Below are 13,554 nucleotides of genomic sequence, written 5' to 3'. Positions count from 1 at the left end.
TAGCCAGCTATCCTCGGCATTGAAAAGTGCTTCAACTTATTTGAAAATTGTCTAAAATTGTGTAAAATTAGGCTACTAAACGAACATGATAGACAGCACAATGGATGTAACGTTGTGTGGTAGAGCCAGAAAAAATGCAGCTCTGACAGTGGATAGAAGGATGCTCCGGAATTTTGTAGTCATTTCGTTTAAAGCATTTCACCCCCCTTATCAAATTTTGTGCTTGTGTCGGTGGAGTGGAGTTTGGTAGCCTGTCATGCAGTGGTTTTGTGAATACCTCAACAATGCAACCGAATTATTGTGGCTTTTGATTTTTGATGTGGTTTTTAGCTTCATATTTAGATTTTGACTGTACACTCGAATGGACAGCAATGGTTTTATTAAACGAAATGGAATAATATGAAAGGCAATACTTTGTTGCATTTGGGATTTTTCGGGAAATAGAAGTAATTTCGAGAAGTTGAAGAAACAAACTGTTAAATAAGAAATAATCAACCTAATTATACCCTACATCAGATAATGCTGCAAGGTATTATGGCATTGTGTATTTTTTGTATCAGGGAAAAGGAGACAAGATTTAACCATGATTCTTATTGACCGGAATTTTGTAGTCATTTCGTTTAAAGCATTTCACCCCCCTTATCACATTTTGTGCTTGTGTCGGTGGAGTGGAGTTTGGTAGCCTGTCATGAAGTGGTTTTGTGAATACCTCAACAATGCAACCGAATTATTGTGGCTTTTGATTTTTGATGTGGTTTTTAGCTTCATATTTAGATTTTGACTGTACACTCGAATGGACACCAATGGTATTATTAAACGGAATAATATGAAAGGCAATACTTTGTTGCATTTGGGATTTTTCGGGAAATAGAAGTAATTTCGAGAAGTTGAAGAAACAAGCTGTTAAATAAGAAATAATCAACCTAATTATACCCTACATCAGATTATGCTGCAAGGTATTATGGCATTGTGTATTTTTTGTATCAGGGAAAAGGAGATAAGATTTAACCATGATTCTTATTGATGACCTCCAAAGAATCGCATTCTGATTCGATATATGCATGTCCTGCCGTCTGTCTACGACTTTTTTTATTATCCTATGACGAGCCCTATTGATTTTTGTATACCCTTCACCACATAGTGGTAAGGATATTATGTCTTTGTGCATTTGCTTGTAACATGGAGGAGGAAACTAAATAGACCCATAGTTACTTTTTAGGATCTTCACAGAATCACTTTCTAGGTCGATTAGTGCATGTCAATACGTCTGTCATGTATTCTTGTGAACAAAATGCAGGTCGCATTTAATGTCCGATTGAGAAGAAATTTTCCAAACAAGGGCGAAGCTTATTGAAATTGGTGATAATCGGATCAGATTTAGATATAGCTCACATACATCTTCAACCGATTTCGGATTAATTGTGCACCAAATGGCCAATATCAGTCCCAATCACCTGAATTTTGGAACATCCGACCCAATTCAGTCTCGAGTACGTCACGTCAAATTTTCAATCAAAATCGGTTCAGATATAGCTATAGCTTCCATATATATGTTTCATCTGATTTGGGGTTTTAAGTCCCATATAGCACTCTACAACAATGATACTGCTCAAAAATACCTCTGTCACAATTTTATCGAGATCTCTTCAGATTAGGATGTAGCTCCCACATTTATCCTATATCAGGTTTATTGTGCACCAAATGGCTAATATCAGCCAAAAATTACTGAATTTCGGAATTTACAGTACTTCAAATTTGGTATAAATAGGTTCAGATAAAGCTATAGCTCCCAAATATATATGTTTCATCCGATTTGGGGTTTAAAGTCGCCCACAAGCGTAATATGCATTCCACAACAATGATTTTTGGTATCAAATATCAGATACAGCTCCGAAATAAGTGTATCAAATTTGATTAAGATCGGTGCAGAATTGGATATAGCTCTCACATATATCTTCAAACTATTTCGGGTTAATTGTGCACCAAATAGGCAATATCAGCCCAAATGACCTGAGTTTTGGCACATCCGACCGAATTCAGTCTAGCCAAATTTGTCAAGTTTTATTGAGATCGACCAACTATTGACCGTTCCTTACAGGTTCTGTGTAAAACTGATTCAACGTCTACATATGTATACCCTACAAACCAATAATGACTTCGATACCGATAACTGTTCCTTCCAAAATTTGGTATTTTGATGATATTAGCGCAAGTATTGTCGAAATTATTTCAAATTTAGTTTTTGAAGTTCGTAATGGATACTACAGCCTATGACAGAAAATTGACCGCCTTCGTATAGCCCCCATATAACGAAACCTCCCGTTGTTCGGTATTTCGATGATTTTAGCGACATTATTCACCGCAATTGCTTCAAATTTGGCATTTGAAGTTCATATAGGATAATACAGCCTAAGACGAAAAATTGTCTTTGCAGGTCTACGTCTTCATACCTCTCGATATTCGGTATTTTTCAGCTGCATTATTTACCGAAATTTTTTTTCAAGTTTCGCATTTGAATATTGTAATGGCTTATGACAAAGGTTGCCTATGCAGGTCCACGTCGTCGTATAGAATTTTTAACGGATTTTATTTTATATTATTATTATTATTATTATTATTATTATTATTATTATATTATTATTATTATTATTATTATTATTATTATTATTATTATTATTATTATTATTATTATTATTATTATTATTATTATTATTATTATTATTATTATTATTATTATTATTATTATTATTATTATTATTATTATTATTATTATTATTATTATTATTATTATTATTATTATTATATTATTATTATTATTATTATTATTATTATTATTATTATTATTATTATTATTATTATTATTATTATTATTATTATTATTATTATTATTATTATTATTATTATTATTATTATTATTATTATATTATTATTATTATTATTATTATTATTATTATTATTATTATTATTATTATTATTATTATTATTATTATTATTATTATTATTATTATTATTATTATTATTATTATTATTATTATTATTATTATTATTATTATTATTATTATTATTATTATTATTATTATTATTATTATTATTATTATTATTATTATTATTATTATTATTATTATTATTATTATTATTATTATTATTATTATTATTATTATTATTATTATTATTATTATTATTATTATTATTATTATTATTATTATTATTATTATTATTATTATTATTATTATTATTATATTATTATTATTATTATTATTATTATTATTATTATTATTATTATTATTATTATTATTATATTATTATTATTATTATTATTATTATTATTATTATTATATTATTATTATTATTATTATTATTATTATTATTATTATTATTATTATTATTATTATTATTATTACTATTATTATTATTATTATTATTATTATTATTATTATTATTATTATTATTATTATTATTATTATTAAACTTCGACCCGGCCGAACTTACAGCTTTTTTACTTGTTTTTTACTATAAATCGGATACTCATTTCGAGACTTATCGTACGCACGATAAGAATTTTTTGCCTCTGTAACTGAAATGGTAAAAATATCAACGAATATTCATAACCACGATACTCAGAGAGAAACTAAACCATTTCAAATATAATAACAAATTTCGCCGAGTATTTTTCCTTTTCAATAATCCACTACGGTATCGCACAATAACAATACTCCGTTTCCATGCCACCTACATTTGCAACAATGGCAACCACAAATCAAGTAACATTTTTCTGGCATGACTGACTTCCATTGGTTCGAAACGGAACTTTATTTGCTTCAATGATTTATTGTGGATTTTACGGATTCGTTGGATGGTTGGTTGGTTGGGGTGACGATGGTTGCAGGGCTGGGAGGGTAAAATTTCAATAAAATTCTTTATTGATTTTGTATTCTTTCTTTTCTAGAGGGGCGGACAATAATTTATAATAAATTTGTGACTCTGTTTCTGAAGTAAGTGGTCACATTTTGCGGTAGATTTGAAAATTATAATAAGAATAAATTGGAAAGTTTTTCTGCAACTTTAAATTGTGTTATGGTAGTCACAGAGGGAAATATATATTGTTTAAATTACAAAACATTTTGGGTGCTTCTTCCTTGAACAATAATTTTTGGGGAAAAATATATATATTTGTCGTGAAGAATTGGAATAAACAAGTTTATTTAAAAAAAAAATCTTACGCTCTCAAATTTGAATAATACGCTCCCTGTATTACTGAATCTAAATAATTGCAAATAATAGCTATAAATCCACTATGGTCTGGAATAGTTTTTGGTGTCATCCTTAACCATGCCATGACTTTAATATTTTTTTGCCGGTCTACCTAAAATTTGAAGTCTACATTATGTTAGTACAGGCGCTTTCAGAAGAGATTAGTTATTCCATACTCTGTCTGACTGTGTGATTGGTATTTTCCAGCCATCTGCAAAATTCCATTCCTGATAGTTCCCGCATACTCGCAACTCTTTTATTTTTTTCTAAAATCATGCCCTTGTACGGCTACCAGAACTCGGTTTGGTATCTTTCATGAAAACCTTTTTGCCCTAGACATGCGTTTATTGTATTGTTTAAGTTTATCATTGTACAAAAATCAGGGCACGTGATGACATAAACTTTGGTATGAGTTCGAAGATGGGCACACCTTGCGGTCACATTCTTAAAAAAACAGTAAGGAAAAGTCAAAAGTCGGGTGGGGCCGATTGTATGATACCCTACACCACTATGCATGTTTAGTAGAGCTCCCGTAACAAAATAATTTATTTCAAGTAGATAATACCATCTATCAACATTCGGCTTTAGAACAGTTAAAATTTGCTTTCAGAGGGAACAAATAAATGTATGGAAGGCATACTTGATTCTGAATCAATTTTCACTAAATTTTACAGGGATATTTTATTTTTATTGCAAATAACATTGTTATAGAGTGCATGATATCACTTCGAGAAGGACTCTATTAAAAAAAAAAAAAAAAAACAGTAAAGAAAGTCCTAAAGTCGGGCGGGGCCTACTTTATGATACCCATACCCATACACTCTATGATTATAATTATTATTTAAAGTTCAAAGGACTAAATATGCCGAAGCACTTGTATCTTTTAAATTCGCACTTGTATTGCCATTTGGTGCAAAAATAATTTGAAATCGGATAAAGATATATATGTGAGCTATATCTAAATCTAAACCGATCTCGATAAAATTTGGCAAAAATATTTCTTGGCTGTATTTGATATATTTCCCTGAATATCGTTGTTGCGGAGTTCGTATTACGGCTGTGGGTAACAAATACAACAAATCGGATGAACAATATATATGTGAGCTATAGCTATATCTGAACCGATCTTCACCAAATTTGACATACTAGCTTCTAGACTAAATTCGGTCGTATGTGCCAAATTCCATCCCATTTGGACAAATATTAGACGTTTGGTGCACAATAAAATGTAAATCGGACGAAGTTATATATGGGAGATATATCCAAATCTGAACCGATCTCGATAAAATTTAGCAAAGGTATTTCTGAGCTGCATTTGATATATTTCCCCAAATATTGTTGTTACAGAGTGCATATTACGGCTGCGGAGGACAAAAATAACAAATCGGATGAACAATATATATATATATATCGATCAAATTTGGCATACTTATTTTCAGGCCTAATATGGTCGTATGTGCAAAATAATATATATATATATATATATATATATATATATATATATATATATATATATATATATATATATATATATATATATGTGTGTATCTAAATTTTTACCGATTATCTCCAATTTCAATAGGGTTCGTCCATGGGTCAAAAAAGGTTGTTTGGAAAATTTCATCTCAATTAGATAATTAATGCGACCTGCATTTTGTCCACGAGAATACATGGACAGACGGACGGACTGACATGCATAAATTAACTCAGAAAGTGATTCTATGAAGATCCTCAAAAGTAACTATGGGTCTATTTCGCTTCCTTCTCCATGTTACAATTAAATGCACAAAGACATAATACTCTTACCACTATGTGGTGTAGGGTATAATTATATCGGCGAAAAGTAGTTCCGAAATTCAATCTATTTGAGCTGATATTAGCCATTTTTGCACAACAAACCTGAAATCGGATCAAGGATATATATGGGAGATATATCCAAATCTATGCGGATCTCGACAATATATCTGGTACCAAATATCATTGCTGTCGAATGCATATTATGGATGTGAGGGACTTAAATACCAAATCGGATGAAACGTATACACGGGAGCTATATCTATAGCTATATCTGAACCGATTTTCTTCGAACTTCATGTATTTGCTTCTAGTCTGAGTTCGGTCGGATATGCCAAAATTCATGACATTTGGACTGATATTGGCCATTGGTGCACAATTAACCCGAAATTGGTTGAGGATATATATAAGACCTATATTCAAATCTGAACCGATCTTAATCAAATTTGATACACTTATTTCGAAGCTGTATCTGATATTTGGTATTAAAAATCATTGTTGCGGAATGCATAATACCCTTGTAGGGGACTTTAAACCCCAAATCGGATAAAGCATATATATGGGAGCTATAGCTATATCTGAACCGATTTACACCAAATTTGAAATACTGGTTTATATTATGAAATCAGTCGTAATTGCCAAAATTCGGTCCATTTGGGCTGTTATTAACCATTTGGAGCACAATAAACCTGATATCGGATAAAAATATATATGGGATCTAATCTGAGCCGAAGTCGATAGAATTTGGCAGAGGCGTTTTTTAACAGAATTTGATATCCGCTACCAAATATTCTTCTAGAGTGCATAATACGCATACGGTTGATTTGGAAATGTGTCCCATATTTGTAAGAAAGTATTAGAATTTAGACTTAATAGGTCTGGAATCCTGAAAGCTTGTATATATTTTACATTTCTCTTTTTTTCGGAAAGAATAATGCAAGAACTTACAACGTAACGGTTACAAAATGAGGTTCCTCGCTTCATTTCCAGCGCATATTGGTCACCAATATCTCCGAATACCAATCCGTTGGACTATTGTGTCAGGAGTATTTTGGAAAGCAAGGTTGGCACTAAAAAATACCAAAGTATCGGGCAGCGTGTGACGGTTTCATTGGCCGTTTGAAGGCCATAATTCGTGCCATAGGTGAACAATTCGAACAAATCTAAACTTATTCTAAAATTTGATGCTATTTCCGACATTTTTTGCTTTTATTCAATAAAATTTAAATGAAAATTTAAAAATTATGGCGTCTGACTTTGTTGCAGTTTTTTTTTTATCTCAGCCTGTACATGAAACGTTGAAAATTTAAAAATTTATTACAGCTTCATAATGTTCTAAGGAATTGTTAGGCATATCATCCACAATTATATAAAATTCTCCTTTTTTCAAAGTTTTTGATAAATTAGATGCACCTGAAGGTTGGCTTCGGGTTGCAAGACTGCACAAAGATGCTACTTGTTTCTGATATATAGCCACTATCAATGCATGTGTTTTATAGTGTTATTGGTAGATATATTTGGAAACTCCTTTTATTTAGACTACATTCGTGATTCTGGCATTTTTCCCCTCGAGTAATATTTCCGTCAATTTCTTTTAATCTGTCACTAGTAAGCATTTCCTGAAAATACATAACTTGAATCTGTTTGTCTTACTACCCATAACTAATATTCACCTGCATTCTTATTTTTTCTCACATCTATTTACAGTGCAGTGGCATTCACGAACGCAGTAAATGTGTTGAACTGTGGAGTGGTGTGGCCCAATATTGCCTCTTGGTGGGAAATTACAATAGCGCCACAGCCATTTTGGAAACACTGGAATCACCGGCAATAGCACGTCTGAAAATAACGGTAAGTGTGGCTGGCTTAATTTCTAATCAAATATCGCGATAAGTCGTGGGTGGTATACCTAAAAATATCCCCATACAAATCCTCATCAAATACCAAACATTTAACTGGCAAAACAATATGAAAATCGTCCAAGTTAAATCAGACACGTTCGGGGTATTTTTGCATATTTTGCCTTAACGATGCCACCGTTGTTGTTGGTGTTTTCGTGATGTGCAAATACCAAGAACGCCAACAGCCGGTTTTGGCCAAGTCAGATCCAGTGCATTAATTATGCAAGCAACAAAATCAACAACATCAACAACCGAAGTAAACGTCTCGTTATAAATTGCCAGTAATTTTATGGCAAAACAACGTGAATGAGATTGGCGCAATCGAATCGAAAAAGAGCCAAGGATACAAATGAATTGGTGTTGTCCGTGGTGAAGGATACAAATGAATTTTGGCCATGGCGTCTGCCTGGCTAGCTAAAGTTGTTTTCTTGGTATAATTAACAAATCGAACGAATGATAAGAGCACGTGATAAGATTGTGATTTTTAATTACAAATCTCGGTGGAGAAGTTAAAAATAGAACAAAAATCAAAAACAAGTGAAACAGACGTGAAGGTATTTCAGTATCTGCTAAAATCAACGATGGCTTAAGGTGAACAAGTAAATAGATTTAAGGTTTATTCATACCAAAATAATTTGCCAATAAACAAAAATTGAGGAAGGTGGCATAGGCATTGAAGGTACCTCTTTTTATACCCTACACCACATAGTGGTAAGGGTATTATGTCTTTGTGCATTTGTTTGTAACATGAAGAAGGAAGCGAGATAGACCCATAGTTACTTTTGAGGATCTCCATAGAATAACTTTCTGAGTTGATTTATGCATGTCAGTCCGTCCGTCCGTCCGTCCGTCCGTCCGTCCATGTATTCTTGTGAACAAAATGCAAGTCGCATTTATTACCCGATTGAGATGAAATTTTCCAAACAACATTTGTTTGGCCCATGGACGAACCCTATTGAAATTGGTGAGAATCGGTTCACAGTTAGATATAGCTATAGCTATATATTCAACCAATTTCGGGTTAATTGTGCACTAAATGGCCAATATCAACCCAAATGACCTGAAATTTGGTACATCCGACCAAATTCTGTCTGGAAGCACGCACATTTAAAGAAGATCGGTTCAGATGTACCTATAGCTCTCATATATATATGTTTCATCCGATTTAGTGTTTTAGTCCCTCACATTCGTAATATGCAATCTACAGGAATGATATTTGGTACCAGATATCAGATAAAGCCCAAGAATATTTGATTTTAATTTTATTAAAATCTGTTCAGATTTGTATATACCTCCCGTATATATCTTCATCCGATTTCGGGTTAATTGTGCACCAAATGGCCAATATCAGCCCAAATGGCATGAATATTGGCACATCCGACCGAATTCAGCCTAGAAGAAAGTACAGCAATTTTAGTAAAAATCGGTTCAGATATAGCTATAGCTCCCATATATATGTTTCCTCCGATTTGGTCTTTTAAGTCCCTCACATTCGTAATATGCACTCCACAGGAATTATATTTGGTACTAGATATCAGATAAATAATAATAATAAAATAATAATAATAATAAAAATTTTATTAAAATCTGTTCAGATTTGTATATACCTCCCGTATACATCTTCATCCGATTTCGGGTTAATTGTGCACCAAATGGCCAATATCAGCCCAAATGGCATGAATTTTGGCATATCCGGCCGAATTCAGCCTAGAAGCAAGTACACCTATTTTAGTATAAATCGTTTCAGATATAGCTATAGCTCCCATATGTATCTTCATCCGATTTCGGCTTAAATGTACACCAAATGGTCAATATCAGCTCAAATGGCATGCATTTTGGCACATCCGACCGAATTCAGCCTAGCTCCACTTAATAAGAATAGTGGTGTTTGGTATCATAAAGTCGGCCCGGCCCGACTTTAAGCGTTCTTTACTGGTTTTTAAATTGGTCACTTGAGACAATGCCTATTGCAATTGTCACTCAAACGCAATAGCTATATTTTTCAGACACCACGATCTTAAATCGTGGTGATTTTTCATGTCCACTGGATCCAAAAATATGAAAATATAAAAAGGAGACCCCAGGGTGAGATAAAAAACTGCAACAAAGTCAAAAGCCATAATTTTAAAATTTTTTTTTTTTAATTTTATTGAATGAAATCAAAAACTGTTGGAAATAGCATCAAATTTTAGAGTAAGTTTAGATTTGTTCGAATTGGTCACCTTTGGCTCGAGTTATGGCCTTCAAACGGCCAATGAAACCGTCACACGCTGTCCGAATGTTGCTCTGCGTTATTTTGGCCCATTCCCGGCGAAGCGCTTGCTTGAGGTGACAACCTTGCTTTCCAAAATACTCCAGACACAATAGTCCAACGGTTTGGTATCCGGAAATTGTGGTGGCCATTGTGCGCCGGAAATGAAGCGAGGAACCTCATTTCGTAACCATGCTGAGTGCCATGGTGCTGAGTCCTGTTGGAATGCCCAAGGTCTGCGGCCAAAATGTTTGTGTGCCCAAGGCTTTAATACACCCTCCAGAATATTTTCGCGATAACATTCGGCATTTGTTCTGATGCCACGGTCGATTAATATGAACGGAGAGCGACCATCGGCTGTTATGGAGGCCAACACCATCACCATGGCCGTCGCTTGAGTTCTCATGACCAACCGAAGGTGCATATTTTCAGCTGACCTCCTTGGCAAGTAAACACGATCATTTTGTTGGTTTTCCAAAACCAAAGAAAACCAAATTCGGCAGTTCATTACTTTCGGCCAAGCGAAGCAACTCTTTAGCTCTTTTGAGTCTATTTTCTTTCTATAGCGGTGTAAGTTCTTGGACTTTTTGGAATTTCAATGGCTTTACCCCGAGCTCATTTTTCAATATTTGCCGAATGGAATATTGCGATATGTTCAGCTCACGAGCCATGTTTCGGCCACTGCGATGTGGGTTTGGATCAAATCGCTTCTTTACTTTTCGAACCATTTCTGCTGATGTTGCTGTTTTCTTCCGTCCACTTCCATGACGTCAGACTACACTACCAGTATCACGGCAACGAGCGATGGTACGAGACACAAAAGATTTATTCACATTTAAATGCTGGAGTGCTCTAACGATAGCCACTTGTGGTTTTCCAGCCAAATAAAAAGGAATCACACTATCACGCTTGAATTGCATCACGAATAACTTTTTTTCTGGAAAACTCTTACCAAAATGCTTTGTACTCTTGTAAGCAATATAAGAGCTGTCGCTGGAATAATTTTAACAGCTTTCGGACGAGTGGCTTGGAAATGACAGCAGTCTGAAGTTGGTTGCAGTTTTTTCATCTCACCCTGTATATGTTTCATCTGATTTGGTGTATAAGTCCCTCAAATTCGCAATATCCATTCGACAACAATGATATTTGGTAGCAGATATCTTATAGAGCTCGAAAATATCACTGCCAAATTTTATCAAGATCGGTTCAGATTTGGATATAGGTTCCATATATATCTTCAACCCGTTTCGGGTTAATTGTGCACGAAATGGCCAATATCTGTCAAAAAGTCCTGAATTTTGGAACATCCGACCGAATTCAGTCCAGAAGCAAGTACGTCGAGTTTGGCAAAATTCGGTTCAGATATAGCTTTAACTCCTATCGACTTACATTCTGCTTTCTATTAAAGTTTTTCTTTCAAATACTCTCTCCGCAGTTTTTTCGTGGATGCTCCCCTATCACAAACAGTCATCTCTTTTTGGCTTTTAACTTATACTTGGCGTTTTTTTACACTTTTTTTGTGTTTTTTTCATTAATCCTTTTCTTTCTTTGACCATACATTCGTCGTGTCATGTTAAATCCTTTAGCGTTTTACAATCTGACCTCCGCCACTTTTGCAGTAAACGTTTTCAAATTACATTGGTTTTGTGGTGCATGGAGTCAGTTAAAAAGGTGCAGTTGCTAAAGATAACGGCAGTTTATTTGCAAGTCGGGGTGTTTTTTGTTGTTGGCGTTATCCTTTGCTTATGAAATGCCATGTGGCCAAGGAAAACCACTTCGATATTGTAGTGTTTTGGGTTTTTGAGGCCATCACACTGACAAAGCCACTGGTATATATTCCAGATGTGTGTATGTACACAGCAGCATATATTCAGCACTAATGAAAACAATGGCCAACCACGGCGATTTTCACACCCACCCCGGACTTCGGATGCGCATGAAATCATCAGTTGATTTTCGCATAAATAGTTGGTCGGTTAAACGGACAGAAGGACGGACGGACATCATCGTCGTTGTTGCGGCAGCAGAGTGTAAATTGTTTTGGCTGAAAACCGCTTTTGTTGTTCTTGTTTGGGGTTTTTGAGTGCGAATATGAGTGTGTGTGTGTGTGTGCAAGTGTATTGTATATGTGTCACACTGCACCCGGGATATTAAACATCCATGCTGGTTAGCTATGGTTTTTACTGCACTCACTGGCCGTTACATCAAAATCCCACATTTTCATTTTACTGGATTTAATTAAAACTTTGCAATTAGTAAAATGTAGTTTAGTCGTCCAGTGTATGTGTGTGTTACACTTTACTACATCCTCTTCGTACGTTTCCTGCCTCCCCAACTCGTTGCCTTTCTCATCTCGCTGCATTCGTCATTGATGACGCTGACGTCTGTGGGCGAGGAGGCCAGCTTGTGGCAAAATCAACCACAATGATGTATTTCTCGGCAAGTTAGACGAAGCCTCAAGCTGCCAACTGCCTTTGCGAGAAAACAAATGAACTTCAAACACCCAGAGACAATAAAGTTTTATGAACGCCCTACAAAAGTTCGAAAACAATGTTTTCGTAAATAACAAGCCAAATAAATTTCAAAAAAAAAAAAAAAAAAAAAAACAGCTCTAAACAGTGAATGATGATGGCGCCTGGTGAATGATAACATTTCGTTAATCCCCAAAAAGAAACTGGGTTATTGTAATGGAATAACTAACTTGGTGATTTTAGATTCAGCAAACACAATCATGAGCATGGAAGGAAGAAGGAAAATGTTAGCGATAATTAAAGTGGAATTCCTTCATATTTTTTAAAGTGTCGTATAAAAATTTTGAACACTAATTTCTGATATCTCGTGGTGCATATCACGCATGTGGGGGACCTTAACACCAAATCGGATAAAACATATATATGTGAACTATAGCTATATCTGAACCGATTCACACCAAAATTGAAACACTGGATGAGTTCGGTCGGAATTGCAAAAATTCAGTCCATTTGGGCTGATACTATCCATTTGGTGCACAATTAACCCGAAATCGGTTGAAGATTATATAGGGGCTATATCCAAATTGGAAGCGATCTTGACAAAATTTGAAACTCTTATTTCAAAGCTGTATCTGATATCTGGTACCGAATATCGGATGAGACATATGTATATATTGGAGCTATACCAAATTTAAAATACTGATTTCTAGGATTAATTCGGTTTGATGTATCAAAATCCAGGTGGTAAGGGTATTATATCGTTGGGCAATTGTTTGTGACTTGGAGAAGGAAGTGGAATAGACCTATAATTACTTTTGTAGAACTTCATATAAACACTTTCTGAGTCACACGTCAGTCCGTCCGTTTGTCCATGTATTTTTGTGAA

At 34.1% G+C, this 13,554-nt stretch overlaps 1 protein-coding gene across 1 annotated transcript in view; it reads left to right on the top strand.

The window, feature by feature from the left end:
• The window catches only part of LOC101891098 (uncharacterized), a 185,693-nt gene that overhangs the window by 62,738 nt on the left and 109,401 nt on the right, over positions 1 to 13,554 (top strand). The window contains exon 8 of the mRNA XM_020039913.2: positions 7,753 to 7,896. Coding sequence (XP_019895472.1) covers positions 7,753 to 7,896 — 144 coding nt within the window. The remainder of the gene's footprint in view (positions 1 to 7,752; positions 7,897 to 13,554) is intronic.

This window comes from Musca domestica, unplaced genomic scaffold (genome assembly GCF_030504385.1).
Source record: "Musca domestica strain aabys unplaced genomic scaffold, Musca_domestica.polishedcontigs.V.1.1 11, whole genome shotgun sequence".
Lineage (NCBI taxonomy): Eukaryota > Metazoa > Arthropoda > Insecta > Diptera > Muscidae > Musca > Musca domestica.
This window is presented reverse-complemented; position numbering and strand designations above follow the sequence as displayed.